The following is an 18,944-nucleotide window of genomic DNA, read 5'->3' on the forward strand; positions in this document are numbered from 1 at the left end:
CTGATGGAAAAGTGGTATTTTATTTCCATAATCTTTGTTCAGTGAACGCATAAACCCGTTTGTTAGTTAGCAGTTAAACAAAATGCGATCTCTTTGTTTACAGTTACCAACGACCAACGTTTAAAGACTGATGATTGGGGGTTCGATTCCCTAGTGATGCAAGGTTTTTTCTTTCATTTGACTGCACACACATCGCGAGTGAAGGATACTCGCACAATGTACACACAACGGTAAGGGTAAGACACAAAGTGTTTTTGCAACACAATATTTCTTACAATAACAAAGTTCAAAGTTTTGATGACTCCAGTAGGAAACTTAAGATACCTAGAGAAATGCCTGAGTGCTCACAAAACATCAACAAGTCAGCAGTGTGGTACAGGGTGATCATTTCTGATATACAGTACAAAAGCTGAAACTATTAGCCAGGAGTGGGAAAGATGCAGACGCAGACGTGGGAAGCAATAAGACACACCAACACACAGTTGCCTGTTGCAAAGTGGTTCAGAGTTTAATAGAAATAGTTAGGGTTAGTTGGTATGGCGTTATCTGGTATGGCTACTCTAATGTTAGCTTAGTTCGTGTTGTTTCGTCATGTCATTTGTAGAAATATAGCCTATCATCACAGACTGTAGGAATGTCACCCACCCTCCATCGCGTACGACACTGACGCTCGTAATCCTGTAGTGCAAGGGAGTTCGTGCACAGATCCCTGAGACAAACGGCTACGCGCACACATGCACACCCATAGCGAGTGACGTAGGACGTAAAGTCCCGCCCAGGTCGAAGTGGCGTCGATTTAGAGAGTCCCGTCTGCACATCTCCCCCATCAGGCCACAAGTCGGTCGTAAGCCACGAGGGGACCAGCGACACGTGGACACCGAGTGTCATGTTGTTGTGTCGTTGAGCAACCCAGTCTCACCAATATGCGTACAGATCGCACGGGAGCAGCTTTTCAGCGAGTCTACCCGGAGATCGGCTACTTATATCGGCGTGCGCAGCTTCCTAGCCCCTCCTCCGATAATGGCGTCACCATTTGTGGGTGTTCCCATGGACCTCGACGCACTTATCGTACAGGCGTCTCTCCGGAGACAGAGGGTTTTTCGGGACAGAACCGATCCCTTGGCATTGTCTGACGATATTCTTTATGAGAGATACAGATTCGGCATTTATTTAAGGCATTTATTTAATGGTCAAGATATTATTAATCAATGGCGTAAATATCGACGGTGCAACCGGTGCAGCTGCCCGGGTTGCCCCCCCCCCCTCAACAACTCAGCGCAAGGCAGGCACGGTCCAACCCCCCCCCCCCCTCTCAACAACTCAAAATTTGGGTGCACCATAAATACGTGCTGGTGCACCCAAATAAAAAATTTAGGCGCAAGGAAAAAGTTAGTCTGGAGCCCTGCAGCTAACGGAGAAGGCAACGAAGGAAATGCAGGCCTGCTAAACAAAAGACAAAACAACAAAAGTGATTAAATAAACTACAGAAGCAGTATGAAAGGGGGCTGTGTGTTCTTATATTTATTATAAATAGACATCACGTTTTTTGTGTACAGTTGGGGAGCATCTGCAGAGCTTTAATTGTTTTTGGGTGATAAAGCCTGGTGTTTCAGAAGGCCTCTTTGCTGTGTGCAACACCAGCATGAACGCATCGTCTCAGACTGTCAGACAGCGATTTGCATGCTTGAGACCTTGTCATTACATTCTTCCCAGTACGAAAAGCAAGTGTGTTCTCCTCAAGAACACAGGTCCATTCTTTGCATTCTTGGTATTGAGAAAGGCCCCCCAAGAAGTCAAATGAGTCTGACTCAGGCCAGGTGAGGCTGCTTAAACAGGCCCTCAACCACACACACACACAACAGATGCTAATGCCTCCTTGAGTTTTCCACTCTTTCAAATACTCCCACCGTGACGATGAGAAACAATCCTCGGGGTTTTCAAGGTAAAGAGGTAATGGCAGAAGTGGCTCCCTTTGCTTGAAAGTACACTGGATTGTCACCAGAGAGATCTACCACCCACCCACACACACAGCTATGCCAAAGGGAGAACAGTGATGGGACCACAAAGCGGAACAATATTCCAGCTGCTACCAGCTGGTAGAAACAAGTGACACCAAAATGGAAACAGATCTTTGCTGGCATGACAAGAAATCTTGACAAGCGCTGTGAGGAAGCAGGGCTACGACAAGGGACTGGATGATTGCACACATTCGCCTACTTTGTAAAATAAAAGTACATGCCTATTGAAATCAATATATTATTATTGTGATTACGGTCAAAGTATTAGAAGTTGTAGTAGTAGTAGTAGTAGTAGTAGTAGTAGTATTATATAGCAGTATAGCCGCATCCTATTTATTCACGGTGCTGCAGACTAGCTATGGGAACACATTCTCACATTCTGAGGGGTATGTGTGCAGATACTCAATGCCTCTTATAAATCCTGCAGACGACCTTCACCTTGTGAGTGTGAGCAGAAAGGGTAAGAGAAGAGATATGCAGGGAGGGAAATCACACTGCAGGTAAAGTATTTTAGGACAGACAAAACAGAGAGAAAGAGCCAGAGGTAGTAACGATGAGAAGAGATGAAGCACGAGAAAGGAAACAGAAGGGGAACGTTGACGAAGCTGTTCTTTAAACCCCTGGCCTCTACCCTTCTGTGCCTCTAGTCATGCGTGGGGAAGAGCAAAGGCGTCGCCATGGTAACAGGTCTACTGCCAGCGTGGCTGTGATGTCATGACGGAATCCCCTCCCCAAGTGTCTGTCTCAACGCCACATCCACCGCTGTGGTGTTCCCATCAAAGATAAAAGGGAACACACACGCCAACCTTTCCTCCCCCCCCCCACTTACACGCACGCCCCCCCCCCCCCCCCCCCCCCCCCCCCCCCTCCAGCTGGACCACTCAAACAACACAAGCACACACAGGCTTCCCCCCCCCCCCCCCCCCCACACACACACACACACACACACACACACACACACACAGCCACCGAGGCAGTAAACGGAAAGAACACACTACTGCCCTTTTTAGATGGCTGCTCTCCCAGTGGGAGAGCTCATACGGATCGACCCAACCGTGCGAAAAATGACTCGCAGGACAAAATACATACAGTCCTATACAGTCCCCCACCGTCAGATCCCTGTGTGGGCGTGTTTCAGAGGCAGTGTTAGTGACAGAGATGGAATGTTTGTGTGCATGCATGTGCAAGAGTGCCTGCATGAGCATACACACTCTCTCTCTGTGTGTGTGTGTGTGTGTGTGTGTGTGTGTGTGTGTGTGTGTGTGTGTGTGTGTGTGTGTGTGTGTGTGTGTGTGTGTGTGTGTGTGTGTGTGTGTGTGTGTGTGTGTGTGTGTGTGTGTGTGTGTGTGTGTGTGTGTGTAACTTTGAATGAGTGTGTGCAAGTGAGCGAGAAGGGCGTGTGTTTGCTTACAACAGAGAGTGGAGGGAACGGGGGTTGTATAAGTGGTGAATATTTAAAGAGCACTTTGCCTGAGGAGAGGAGAGGAAGTGTTCTGTCACCAGACACACACACACACACACACACATTGGTCCCTTCTCCTCCCACCCCTCCTCCTCCCTCTCTGCGTCCTCTGCTCAAAGCACATCGGATGCTCGACAGCCAGAGATACGACACACCAACACAGAAACACACACACCAGTAGCAGAGCAAGTTAAAGTCGGGCACAGAGGCATCGCAAAACCCAGATAACTTGCATCTAATATACGCTTTTAACATTGCAAAACACACAGGTGACCATCGCACAGTGGGGCTTAAAGGAAGAACGTTATGTAACTATACAACAAAATACAAGGGAAAACGTTCCTGCCTGCACAGCACACATGGTGCAGTACAGCACGCGATCATGTCAATCTGGAATCCCCTTAGACTAATGGGCATCGGGGCAGGTAGGGTACATACATACTAACTCCAGTTCCATGTACCACTAGTTTACAATGCTGCACTGTTGACAAGTGATTGACGATGACCTATGGATTTTCTGGTGCAATTGTTGATGAAAGATCTCCGACTTGCTAAAAATGAATTGGACGGTAACAGTTGGCCCACCCGGATTGAGTGCAGCATGCTAACTCAAGGTTTTCAGCACGGCCACGTTGCTTGGCCTCCCGTATTGCTGCTCGCAGCTTTCTCGAGAGCCGCTCATTCAAACACCTTTCCATTCAACACCACACTTCCTTGGGCTCCCAGCGATACACACGCCAAGTGTGCGGTCGATCGACTGAAAGCTCAGTCGGGAAAACTGAAGGACCTACAGAGACTCCCCCGATGGTGGTTAAGAGTCATGTAACGCTTGTATATCCAGCAACCGAGCACAGTGACCAAGTGGCCCGCCGGCAACAGACTGTGGCTTCCCTAGGCCTGTTGCCGAGTTCAACACATGCTACACATTGGTCCGTGCGTCCGTCGGGACGTCCACCGGGAGAACACTAATCTCCATGTTCCCAAATTCCCAAAGGTCAGTATGCATGTCATTCTGCAAAATTACTGAGTTTTTCATTTTCATTCAGCAGTTTCTTGAGCTATACAAGTCAGTTACAAAAACTAAACCCGATCACTATACTCCATGCTTTATAGGTTAGCCTGACGGACAAAGCTCAGCAAAGTTTAAAGCAACTCTCCCTGACCGATATTGTGTGTGATCTGTGTGTTTAGTGTGTCAGGGTGAGTGTGTATGAAAGAGAGAGAGGGAGCGGGACAGGGAGGGAGAGAGAGACTAGAAAGCAGATGCGTATCATTTAACTAGATGGAGGAGTGAACGGGTGATGAAAACGTTATCTCCGGCTCCCAGACACGCTCCACTGCAGACACGCATTACGTCCATTACTGGGGCGACTATTAACCACACACACACACACACACACACACACACACACACACACACACACACACACACACACACACACACACACACACACACACACACACACACACACACACACACACACACACACACACGCACACGCACACACGCACACGCGCGCCTCTTTAGGTCAGACCCCTGTTCAATGAAAAGGATCTAGTAGAGTGTAGCAGCATGTGTTCAATTGCATTGGTGCCATTGATGTAACCATAACAAAACTCAGGAGAGCAATTTCAAGAAACTGTTGCATTGAATATGAATCGATTTCTAGAAAAGTATAAGCTATAAGAAGAAACCTTATGAATCCCAGAAGAGAAATCTAAGCAAAGTTAAGGACAGTTATAACATTTGAAATGTTTCAAATAAGAATACATTTACAAGGCGGTGTCAACGCAGGGATTCAAAGACAAAAGAAAAGGATTTTGAAAGCAATGATTGCAGTTCGATAATCTGCTTTGATTTGGGGATAATACTTTTCACCGACAGCTATCACCACGGACAGTGTTTGGCACCACCAGGCTTGTTTAAATGTTTACTCTGAGACATTGTGGGCTGACAGAAAGGGCGAGAGGCCTAACAGAAGAGGGTGGCATCTCCCCCCCCTCTCCCCCTCTCCCTCTATCTCTTGTCGTAGCTGTGTCCGTGTACACTGGAAGCGGTCTGGTTGAATGTCAGCCAGTAAATGAGCCATGACTTTCACCAAGACAGCAGTGTCAGCAATAACTATGTGCACATAACTCTCTCCTCTGCGCTCTGCTGATCTCTCCTGTACACACGAACATACAAATGCACACAAAGGCATACACACACACACACACACACACACACACACACACACACTCACTAACACGCAAATGCGTACACACCAGTGGCGGCTGGTGGTTTTTAAAGTGAGGGAGGGAGGACTGCGCGCTTGGTTGCCATTGGCCTGCTTGCACTGATAGTGGCGTATGGTGGCATAAGTATGTGGCACTCAAGTTGTTCCAGGGTGTTTTGGAGAACTACAAAACAGCAGGATGTGATAATGTGAATTGATACAAATCCACCAGTGGCAGCATTGTACTTTGAAAGCTGGTGGGCAGCATGTCTTGGACTACAAGGGCAGAAGGAAAGGATGCAAAGCCATTAGTCAAATCCGGTCTACCATTATTGTTATTATTATTATTATTTCACAGGCTTTAAGACTAAGATTGTTTGAGGCAAACGTGGATGTTAATATGTTATAATATATATGTTTCAGAATGTTGGTCATGGTGTTAAACCAATTAAGATTGAGGGACTTCATTTATAGATCAAGTCAACCCTCGTCGCGGGCTCCGCAGCGCGGCCGCGGGCTACGGAAACGTGAATATAAGCAAACAGAGCCGCACTGTACAGCAACGAACAGTAGCGCACCGCTCGGTGGAAACGAGGCATTCGACTGAGCGGGTTCGTTGGTTCTCGTAGCATAGACTTGAGGGGATAACCCCACCCTCCTGGCTGCTCCACAGCCAGGACTCCTGCTTATTGGTTCGTAGCGCAACCAGGGCTCCAGCCTATTCGTGAATAGACGTAGGCGGGATCCAGAGCCCTTAGCTAGTCACACCCACTCAGAGGAGGACTTACCTCCTCTCTCCCATTGAACCCCATGTTATTCACCGGCCGCCAACACTTTCGGGGAAATGAATGGGAGTCAATGGAGGCTGAGGGAGGAACGTCCTCCCTGAAGTAATTGTCAAAAGGCGATAGGGGGTGCTAATGTCCCTTTACCCAGGGAAACGAACATTACATACAAAGGCATTAAAGTAGTCCTATTTAAGGGCATTAATTCCTTAAAGTAGTCTGGACAATCTACATTTTTTTATTCTCAACAATGTTAAGGAGGATCTTCCTCCCTCTCCTCACTGGAGAAGCCTCCACTGGCACACACACACACACACACACACACACACACACACACACACACACACACACACACACACACACACACACACACACACACACACACACACACACACACACACACACACACACACACACACCAGATATCTGGACTTTAAGAGAGCAAGTTAAAATCACAGCATCTCCACTAGGGGTGACCTCGGTCCTATGATGATTCAAATCTGAGATAGAAAGAGGTTTAGTCTGCATCATCTTTAAAAGTCGGGTCATCTTGTCGGGAAAATTGTGTGTGTGTAACAGAGGGATATTGCATTGGAGGAGTGGGGTCCTAAATGAAGGATACCACATCTATTTTGTCTTCTTTCTTTAATTTGTTATGTTTTGCCTTATTGTTTGTTTGGTCACTCCTTTGTGTAATGGTAGTGGCACTACCCAATCGTTTTCTTTTTGGAGCAGAGCATATTTTAGCCTAGAAGGATACACAATGTCAGGAAAAAGTTAAATGCCTGGCTTCTGCGTCAACAGCAGCTGTCATTGCAGAGCAGTCACGCTGGTGAAAATGATTCTCTCCGTCGGTACTCAGGAGTGCATTTTCGCTGTTCTGCTGAATTGAATGGCGCCGCATTTGTTCTATATGCTGAAACGCATCGTTCGCATGTATTTTAAATGTTCATCAGTCTCACGCTTTTACAGTTTGTTTATGGATGCATGTATTGTCATGATCTGATGTGAATACCTTCCGTTATAAGACAGAACGGAGGCCACTGTTTCATTTCATTGATGTATTATATTACGTTCTATAATATTAGTGTTCATTATAGTATATAAAGCCAATAGTAGCCTTATTTTTCTGTCAATTAGAAAGCAGATGCTGACATTAAGTGATGCTCACATTGTATTTGAGCGCTTCAACCACGCATTTTGCAAACTATAAACTAACCCAAACTATTCTACTTCTTGTGTGACCATCAACAGATAAGGCGAGTACTAGAGACCCATTAAATACACACACACACACACACACACACACACACACACACACACACACACACACACACACACACACACACACACACACACACACACACACACACACACACACACACACACACACACACACACACACACACACACCAGCGACTGAGCCACCGCGTGTTGAAGGGTAATGAAACCATAAGCTATGTGCAGCGCCAAATCACACACAAACACACACGTGTATAGACCCACACAAACAGACATGCACATAAACAAACCAAAGCCTGTCTTAATAATAAGGGCGTTAATGTCATGAATTTAAATCAGTGGTATCAGAATAACAAACTGTCAGATTTGTTTCTGAGGGAATGTGACAGTTGGCCAATCGGTGCTAGCCTCAGGGCGAGAACTGTTTTATAAGTCATCACTATGTCAGACTCACCTTGTACACCTGTCCATATGTGCCTGTTCCGACCAGCTCCACTAGGTCAAAGATGCCAGCCGGATCCTAGAGGGAGACAGGTAAACACAACACAAAATATCAGCCAACAATCTTTCAAGTTGTTTTTCCCTTTTAATAACGTACAGCAATTTATTCAGGAATATTTGATTGTCAAAATAACAAATCAAAATACTAATTTTGGCTCACAAATCTCTATTTAATGCATCCATTCTTCATTTGTTCTTTTATTTTCTCATTCACAGTTCAATCTAATCTCAAATTTGAACCGCATTGCTGTACAAATATCTGGAGCCTAAAGGGAAAATAATTGATTGATGACACAGAGAGTACGAGCCAGGGGCCTTGAAGCGGAACCTCAGCCACCACTCATTTGGTGGCGCACACAATTTTAGCCAGGCTTGCTAAAAAACAGAGTAAACAGATGCTACGATCGCCAGCAGAGAACTCTTCACACATCACTTGCTTTAAGCAGGGTCCAGCAATCCCCCCCCCCCCCCCCCCCCCCACCTGACCTCAACACACACAAACACCTCTCCATTCCTTTCTGTCGTGTTGCTAAGGGCAATCTCCACAAAAGCTGCCAATCTCCGCTCTCTTCTCTTTGCTCCTTGTTCAACTAAATCACTCTCTCTCTCTCTCTCTCTCTCTCTCTCTCTCTCCAGTACAGTGGGTAATTCCCTCGCCATCCATTCCTCACCCCGTCCCTGTCCTCAGTCAAACCTGACGAACAGACAGCCGCGTTGCGATAGTGATGATATGAACGTTCACTGTCAACGGATAGTTAGTAGGTCAGATAGTTTAATCTCTTCGCCATTACATGTCATAAAGATTCTTCATTTAGAAATATTATTTTTCCTAAATAATAGATTTGAGGTTGAACTCTGTGCACCTCGGGAGACGCATAGGGGTAAGGAGGCCAGGCTACATTTGAGGTCATAAAACCTAATTAATTATCAAACTGTCAAAAGAAGGAGGTGCAAGAAACGAAAAGCTCCCGGAACCGGTTTGGAATCACGACTTAGTGCTCATGAGGAGTTATTTGTGGTGAGTCATTTACTTGATGGAGCAACCATGAACCAGGGCAAAACGGCCCTGGTTCGTTTTGCTGTGGTGTTGTGGTGAAACTGAAGGCTCATGTTGTATTGTCTAAAAGGTCACAACCACAGCCACTGTGGTTGGACGGCTTCATGGAACAAGTTGAAGAGGATTTTTGGGTCATAAACCGGGACTCGCCGCAGCGAACACAATATCAAGTCTGAGCTCTGGAACAATTCCCTTCTCAATGAAACATCGCCTTATGACTTCTTGGGAATCACAAAAAGATGAATGGTCTATCTTATACTCTCTCTCTCTGTGTCTCAGTTGCATTCTCATTACTGTTCTCTCTGCACTCTGCACTGTTGTTCATAATCTCAATCTTTCACCCTTGATTTCGCTCCATCTATATCTCCATCCTTGTCTCTCCATACCTATTCCATTCTATCCCTCTGTCCTTCTCTCTTGCTCTTTCTTTCCGTCTCTGTTCCCCCGTTTGATTGTCTCTCTCATCAATGCAGTCTGCTGTATCCTTAAAAGAAGGCAATGCGCTCAGTCTTTTTTTTTTTTAACTCTGCTTCCTTTTCCTGTCGTGATTCAACTCTTTCCCCCCCTCTCCTTTTCAGAGTAGGACACACAGCATTGCACAGAGTAACACACTTACACGTTTTGAAATAGAAAACAAATATGAACATCATGTCATATATGTACACGTATACTGCTCATTGCTCTGTGTGCGTGTGCGTGTGCGTGTGTGTGTGTGCGTGTCAGAGAAAGGTGTTAGGCTGCAGAATATATGACTGCACAGAGCAGCATTCTCAGAGCTGAGGTTCTTTCTACCTTGCAGCTGGTAACATCCATACTACTCAATTTCTCTCCTTCATATTCCCTTTTATTTGCGGCCTGTGTGTGTGAGCATTTCTATTTCACAAATCAAGTTGAATATAAAATACACCAGTTATTAAGAACACACAAATGCATACATATCAGGAGTCCCTACCAACCTTTCCCTCTCTCTTTGACATAACAAAGCCCCAGCCACTGACAGGACTGCACACACACACACACACACACACACACACACACACACACACACACACACACACACACACACACACACACACACACACACACACACACACACACACACACACACACACACACACACACACACACCTTCCCTACCCAGGCCCAAGTGAGCAGGAAGAGCATTAAGGAGAATAAGGGAGGGAGAGAGGGACGACGGAGACAGACAGAAAGAGAGTGAGACAGGTGAAAAGGAGAGGAGAGGAAGAGACAAGAAGAGAGAGATAAAGGAGGGAGAGAAGGAGAGGAGGAGCCCGGGAGAGAAAGAGACTGAGAGCAAGACAGTGAAATAAGACAGAGAGACACAGACAGGGAGAACACATGCAGCCAGAAATCAAACATTCTGTCCTGTTTAGGGCAAAATGCTATTTGGCCCTAAACAGAGAATAGACAGTGGCAGAATACCTGAGCACTTTGAACGATCTAACATTTACAAAAGGAAATTCTTGACTATGCACCGACTCGCCATCGAGAGAGTAGCCACATGCAGACCTGGCTACAAAGGGAAGACAGACACCCACTGCAGTGCACCCACTACACACACAATGAGGTGGAAACTGAGCTGCACTTTCACCTGCCAACTGTACCAATGCATTAGAGACACACACTTCCAGAAAGATTTTGAAAACATTACAAGTAAAGGAAAAACCTCCATATATGCTGGATGAAGTCCAGCAATGAGCCAACACAGCAGCGAGACTGGCAACAGGAAACGGAAATTGAAGCAATATTTACTCGCGCAAGTTTGACCGCATGAACCACAAGCGTCTAGTCGCGTGAAGAAGGAGGGACATAGCTTGCATGAACGCCAACATTGCCGTCTGCCAGCCGGCCGAGATAACAAACATTAACACCATGACTTGTTGTGGAAGTTGAATAGACGTCAGAGACGTCGGGAGTACCCCAGAGCAAATATATTTTACAGCAGAAGCCCAATGTTATAGATAATTTTATAGGTTTGATTATGCTGTATTTGATTGCCATGTTGCAACGTTTACTCATCATTCTATATATTGTATGTGCATTTGTAGTTTTCAATGTTATTTCACACTTGCTTTGGCAATCCAAAGTGTGTATGTTTTCCATGCGCATAAAGCCAATGGCACTTTGAACTGCATTTGAGTTGCATTGAGACACAGAGAAAGAGACAGAGCCAGAGAGCGGGCGAGAGAGAAGGAGAGGAAGAGACAGCAATAAAGCACTCTGCTGCTCTATTTCATACATGTCCTCAGGCTGGATGGTAAAAATATACCACAAGATCATTCATATTTTATAGGCCACTCACTCAAGAGCTTCTTAACCAGCTCAGCCCCTGTGTATGTCCACATGCATGAATGTTTGCATGTGTGCAAGTATGTATATGAGGGTCTGTGTGTGTGTGAGGGAGGGGGGGGGGGGGATGGGGAGGTCATGCGTCTGCATGTGCATATGGTCCAATGTGAGGGACCATTTGCGGGGATGGGGGGGTTGTTTGTATGCACGAGTCTCAATGTGGTCTGGGTAATGTGTGAGAATGCATCTGTGTGCGAGGAGTTGTGTATGCATCTGTATAGTTGTGGGTTAGCCTGACCTTGTTGTGTGTGGTTTATGTGTAAATGTGTGTGCACGTGTGAGCAGGTAGAAGCCTGTATGTGTGTGCGTGTGTGTGCTGGGGTGTGTGTTGGGGGTTTTGTGACTACATGTGTATTGGCTTATACTTCTTCTGTAAGGGTTTCTTCACACACAACATGATTCACTCACCATAAGGGAGGTCAGGTGGTGGTAGTCATGTGACATAGAGGAAGTACGCACGCGCGTGTGTGTGTGATACATGATGCTGTATATGGTCAAATCAAAAATGCTTCGACTGGTTGTCATGTCTATCGTTCATCATTTTTTTTGCCATGGTTGAAGAGCTTAGGAAAGGACTTAAACCTGGACTTGGAAGGCTGGCCGGGCTAGTCCTGTAGTTTGAGATTAAGAACCTATGACCCATGCCATTCAGCAACCTATGACCTTTTCCAACCCACTACCTCACGATCTTATGTGTGTGTGCGCGCGTGTGTCAACCCACGACCTTACACACACACACACACACGCACACGTCAACAGGAAGCCTAGGGATTAGCAGGAAAAGTAAGATTGAGTTGTTTTGAAAACGAGACGTGACATTAATCCTAGTGCAACACAAAAGGAGCAAGGGTGTTGATTATTTTGGATATCTCCCGGGATGCACGCAGCCCTCATAAAGCGGCCAAAAGAGGCGCGTGTTAGATGTTCAAATTGAGGCCCATGGTGAAGGACTGACATCGGGAGAGAGATTGATCGAGAGCAAAGTTGGAGATGTGCGTGTGAGAGATGTGTATTGATTGGCTGGCCCACTGGAGAGGGATATTTTGCATGGTACATTTTGAACTGATGTAGGAACCCGACAGAAACAAGCCAGGGCCATGTCCAGAGACAGATAGGTTTAAAAATAACTTTTTGAGGAATGGGTCTGTCCATGCTAACAATTTGTCCAGCAATTTTCCAAAAAGCTGCGAAACGATTTCCCCATAGTAGTTCATGCCAGCATTTCCTGATTCATCCACATTGGGGGATATTTTCCAAAAGTTCCATTTTCAGTGGTGGAACTGTGAGCCAAAGTGCAAAACTAAAAAAATATGTGTTTTTTTTCATTTAGTAGGCATAGCATGGACACGGCCTGAATCTCAGGCTTGTGGTCCTTGTAAAGACTTTACTAAGAAAACAACCTGAGCCACTTCTCCAAGTTGCCATTCTAAAAGTGTCTCTCTTTGGCCCCAGAATAGGCCTTCCACTCTGTCAGACAAGGCTATATTTGTTTCTCTTCAACCCACTTCATTAAATATAACCATGACTGGCATAAATTATTACAAAAACTGGTCGTCTGTTGGAATATGACATAATCGCAAATTAATCTCCAGCAAAAATAGAATCGATCTATTCTCTCTGCCTTAACATCCAATACATATACGACGTGATGATGAATAAATCCACGAGGATACATGTGCGGTGACCCCACAACAAGCCCCCTTATTCCCCAGGCATCCCAGTAAGGTAGGGTGAGGTCCGAGTTCACTGAGATGAGAGATCGAGGGAAAAAGAGACACAGAGAGAGGGAGGGAGACGGAGAGAGGGCGAGAGAGAGAGATACAGGGTGCTTATCAAACAAGGGGCCCTAAAGAGGTGGAGAGGATAATGGCGATGTTAGAGGGATCTCAGTAGCCCTCCACCTCCACATCTGCCATGAAACCACTTCAACCGCTCCACCTAACAGACCTTGCAGCACAAACACACAGTTTCATAGGCCTTTTTAAGACCATCACATCCATTCCCTGCTCCTTCAACCCCGTCTCCCTGCCTTTGACGAGTTATTTCAGTAACCTTTATCTCCGCAACTGTTTGGAAGCATTGTTGCAGTTGCAAGATGTTGACATTTACCCACAACAAAAGTACATGACGCATGACGAACTGAACATGCATTGCATTGGTTGTACGGCACAAGTCATATTAAACTAGATATTTGATTATTTGAGCATTTTAAATGGACGACTTGGTCAACCTCCAGTATACTCAGATTAGCTCATTCTCAGTCTGTTATCCCTCCTTCCCATCCACCCATGCAAAAATGTATCTCACCCTCCCCAATATCCATCACCCTCCCCCACAAAACGGAAATCGGTTGGGAATAAAGTCGTTCCCTTTACCCGTTGACTCGCTGCCCTGCTGGGGCGAGTCCCCTAGAACTCCCGCCAGCAAGGTCCTGCTATGCGCTTGTTTATACTCCTGATCCTTCTGAATACAGTAGGTCGGAACTTGCCTGCGTGCATGCGTGTGTGTGCGTGTGTGTGGGTTGGGAGAGAGTGCCAAAGGACGAAAGTGTAAGAGAGTGTGTGTGTGAGAGCCTGTGCAGCGATGTCCATAAATGTCGCTAAACTCTGTGTAACCTCCAGGCCTCGACTTCCATCTATTTTATGAAGATTAGGAGGACTGGATACCAATGAATGGGCGGTTGTTATTTTGTGCATTCTTGGTCCAACCATGGTTAAGCCTCCATGTATATGGGCACCATATTGTGGACATGAATGACAACTTGTTGTAGTGGAAGCATTGAAGCACCTGCTCTTAACATCAAAGTATTTGACCATCTTTTATTATGGCTGCCACTTGAGGACACTTCAGTAACTCTTTACAGTAAAAAAGGTACATTACTTATTGCAGTTAATAGCCTTATTATATAGCATTAGCCTAAGGGTTGGGATAAAGGTTAAATTAATGTTTAAATGAAAACCGTCTTTGACATGAACACCACAAGTAAATGATAAGTAGACCATTATTTAACTGTCAATTAAGCGTTAATTAATGCTTTGTAATTACATTAATGTTTAGTTGATGTACCCTAATTGTAAAGTGTTAGATACTTCGGGGTAATTTCACTAAGTAAGGAACCTTCCAGAGAGAGAGAGAGAGAGCGAGAGCGAGAGAGAGACAGACATTTGGCCACATGTCAGTCATACAGTATAGCGCCCATTCATGAATTAGCACTGTGTATGTCCCGGGGCAGCTCGCTGGCCCTGTTGCCATGACGCCCATGCTAAAGGGGCCGAAGAATGCAGGGTTTACTGGGCGAAGGAAGTGCAGAAATGGGGGCAATGGGGGGGAGGAGACCAGGGGGGTGTCTGAGGATTAAACTAGTTTATCTGCTGGTCACATCCCCCCCTTTCTTTTAACCAATCAGCAGTCTCCCATCATATGTTCTTCTTAGTAGTATTTTACCCTCCATTATATCTGTCATAATCTCATATATTTATTTCTCTTCACTGTCTTGGTGTGTGGCTATGCCTGCCTTTCTGTCTCTTTAACTACTTGCTTCTATGGGAGAAATTGACGATGATCTTGCCTTCTATGCTATATGAAATAAGCATGACCTCACTCTTTTTATAATTATTCCGTACCTCTACCACCATGGCTTCAACCTCCCCCGATCTCTCTTACATCTCTGCACCTCACACCTGACATATTGACTGTGTGACACGTGTGTGTGTGTGTGTGTGTGTGTGTGTGTGTGTGTGTGTGTGCGCGCTTCCTGCTGGTTCCCCATCTGTTGCTTTCCTCAGCTGATTGGCTGAGACATGGGGGCTGATACCTGTGACCGCTGCAAGTGTGTGTGCTTTCTCTGTGTGACTATGGCCTCTACCACACACTAAAGCACAGCACAGGTGCTGCAGGTGGGTTTGTGACATGGGTCAATGTCAGGAAAAGAAAAGCCCTGGAATATATGCTTGTTTGTGACGGCCACAGAACTGGTGGTAACCATTCATATATCAACACCTCCGGTAATTATAGCTCCCACTTTTTATGTTTAAGTGATCTGTGTCTGTGTGTGTCTGCGTGTCTGTGTGAGTGTGTGTGCGGTCAGAGCCAGCTGACCCATTTCCTGTCTAGTCAGTCTAGTGGCAGACTAACTATCCGTCAGGCTGCGGCCTGTGCGCGTGTATGTGTGTCACACTGGGGGTTGGGAATTTGGATACGTTATGACCCTGTTTATTTCAAGACTGCATCTTTGTCGGTTCTAAGCAAGCGACACACACACACACACACACACACACACACACACACACACACACACACACACACACACACACACACACACACACACACACACACACACACACACACACACACACACACACACACACACCTGGCCAGCATCTTTTATGTGCAGAATAGATCGTTATAGGGTGTGATTTTATTGATGACACTATTGAAGAAACAAGCAATTAAGCATTGACTTAAGATTTTTCATGGTTATTCTAAACTACGTGCTGGTTGAACCGGTAAACTGGCCTTAAGAAAACTGGTAGAGTGGGTACACCTGTGGTGCATTGGACGATCAGACAAACAGGTTAAACCAGGCATCACCCCACACCAGCATGGAGATCTGACATGGCAGCATAGAGCACCGGCTTGGGCTGAAGCAAAATGCAACAAAAGGTGTCCTGGTGTCCAAGGCGCCCAGTACAGTCACCTAGGTGGAGTGTTTCAGTCACCTAGTTGATATCTAGCAGGTTGAACTGCTACACTAAATGTATCTTAAGGAGGGTCATCTTTCTTCCTGGAAAGTCATGATTCATAAGTTCTGCCTTGCTTTTAATCGGAAGTACCGATTTTTTTTATTGCTTCTATTAAGAATGTGTTATCCCATTGGATGCTATGCTAATGACACATATTGTTCATCATTTCTCAGGATTTCACTTTTTTTGAGATTGCAAGTGATGCATTTACACTCGGCCCAAAACTGACACATACGCGCCAAAAGGAAGACTACTCAAGAAAAGAGTCTGTAGTATAAAAAAAGGACGTTCTTAAGAGATGAAACATCATTTAAGAAAATATCTTTTTCAGAGGAACCTTATCATCGAATTTATTCAGAGAAAACTTATCTTTGAATTGTATAGGAACAAGAGGAACAACAGGACGTGTCTGAACAGGTTTTAATCCACATCATCTATGGTGGCATCTGAACATGGTGATCGCCATCGCCATAACTTAGTCCCAATTTCTAACGAAACACCCTTATCTGGAAATGTATTCCTTGGAAAATACCTCATGGAGTCATGACATGGACTCACATGTGAATTAGAAACCCTTTTTTTTTTTTATTGTATTGCCTTCGTGCTATTGAATTGATTTATTCAGAGCACGTTAACAAACAAACCCTGAAGTTGAAAAACGACCGGGTGTACTTACAAGGAAAACGATGCAGGACCAGATAAGAAATTACAGCTGGACAAAGGAAAGAAAAACACACGCGTTTCCCAGGGACACAAGAGGGGCCTGTGTGATGTTATGGTTGTGCTCGCTTAGCTCTGAGAGCAGCATACAGGTCATCAATGGCGATCGTTTTCCTGTGTGCCTCCACAACCTTTACCAGAATACATCTGGATATCACTTCCACACACACACACACACACACACACACACACACACACACACACACACACACACACACACACACACACACACACACACACACACACACACACACACACACACACACACACACACACACTTTGCCTGCATAGACAGTATATATGTCCGTTTGTGTCAGTGAATTTAGCATGTAAAGGCTGGGGTCTGAGAAGGGGCAGGCTTAGTAAGGGACCACAGGTTCAAGGCATCGTCCGAAGAAGAGATGGCGATAACACAGACCCATCTGCCACTGAGAAAGTGGGTAGGATTTGGGTATGAAACGTGGGTGTTTGTGAAAGAGTGTAGCCTACATCTGAGATGTAGCTTCACGTTACATCAAAAGACACAAGCACACACACCTCAGTCTCGCTTTCGGATGTGAATGAGGAGAATCGACAGTGTGGGCGAAGGAATTGGGATAAATTCCACCGCTGTCTGCATCGCGGCTATTATGCCTATAATAGGCGAGGCCGTTGACAAAAACAACAAGACTATTGAGGTCAGCGAAACATCACAGCAGCTATAATCCCCATATCCCTCCATTACTACTTTGATTCCTATGACTCCTGTCTTGTATGAGGAAAAGGCATTACAATGACAAATGGGCAAGCTGAAATGTTTTGTATTATTTCAGGCTAGATTAAATCATGTCTGTCTGTCCGTCTGTCTACATCACTATTATGAAGATCTAGAATTGAACACATCGGAGCGGCTTTTGGATGCCTTCGATGAGCTTTGCTGGCGAGAAATCCAGTGTATTGGAGCGCATGTCTGTCGTCAGGGGCAAAGAACAGCAGAATCGCAAACACACACAGCGCCAACATAGCCTGTATTAGATGATTAGTTTGGATTAAGAAAGAACACAAAATTAAAATGTTAGCGGCTTACCCTCAGAGCGGACAGGTCTATTTCGTCTAGACTCCGGGCCGGCGACTCGCTCGCCATGTTGGGGAGGGGGTATCAGCACTTGTCAGTCCCCTGAATTTCCCGACACACCACACACACACACACACACACACACACACACACACACACACACACACACACAAACACACACACGCACACGAACACGCACACGGCCGCTGCTGTGCCGGATGGTGTGTGGCTCCTGTGGTTAGATCGCCCCGCACTCTCTCCCGGGTGATCGACCGATGGCAAAGCCCTGTTTGTCAGGTTTCTCACCGTGGACCAGAACAGGGGGTGCTAAAGCGCAACCACGCGGACGATGCACAAAACCGACGAGTCAATCCCCACACCAGGGTCCATGGTTGTTCAAGTAGAAAAAAAACAAAGTGTGATGCTCTGACACGGCGGTAACGGTTCCTCACTAGTACTTGATAGTTACGCACTGGAGTGCCTGCTGTGTGACAGTTACAGCAGCACGAATGTAGAGGGTAAAGTGGAGGGGTGGGGAAGCAACGCCTATTGGAGGAAGGGCCCTCAGTGATGGGGGCGGGCCTCACAAGCTAGCCAATCGGAATAAAGACTACAACCCCCAGAAGCGTTCGTTACATGTGTTTAAATTTGACAGGTGAACTCTTGTCACCAATACGGCCATGTTAGGCAACGGCTGGTAATTTGTAAGCCTCTGGCATTGGTTTCTTCGGAAATAGGTATGACTCGAAGAGTGGAAAAGGTTCAATGCGTGTTCTT

At 45.8% G+C, this 18,944-nt stretch overlaps 1 protein-coding gene across 9 annotated transcripts in view; it reads right to left on the reverse strand.

Moving 5' to 3' along the window:
• Positions 1 to 18,695, reverse strand: part of tnika (TRAF2 and NCK interacting kinase a) — a 65,011-nt gene extending 46,316 nt beyond the window's left edge. For 3 of the 9 annotated variants that reach the window (XM_060052592.1, XM_060052594.1, XM_060052591.1), the window contains exons 1-2: positions 18,180 to 18,688; positions 8,178 to 8,243 (exon numbers count right to left, since the gene is read on the reverse strand). In XM_060052592.1, the coding sequence (XP_059908575.1) occupies positions 8,178 to 8,243; positions 18,180 to 18,236 (123 nt within the window). In that variant the 5' untranslated portion in view covers positions 18,237 to 18,688. Of the gene's footprint in view, positions 1 to 8,177; positions 8,244 to 18,179 lie in introns of all 9 variants that reach the window. The other 6 variants (XM_060052598.1, XM_060052600.1, XM_060052597.1 and 3 more) reach the window with 3 other exon arrangements.
• Positions 18,696 to 18,944: the final 249 nt, after the last annotated feature.

Source organism: Gadus macrocephalus, chromosome 5, assembly GCF_031168955.1.
Source record: "Gadus macrocephalus chromosome 5, ASM3116895v1".
In the NCBI taxonomy this organism is placed as follows: domain Eukaryota; kingdom Metazoa; phylum Chordata; class Actinopteri; order Gadiformes; family Gadidae; genus Gadus; species Gadus macrocephalus.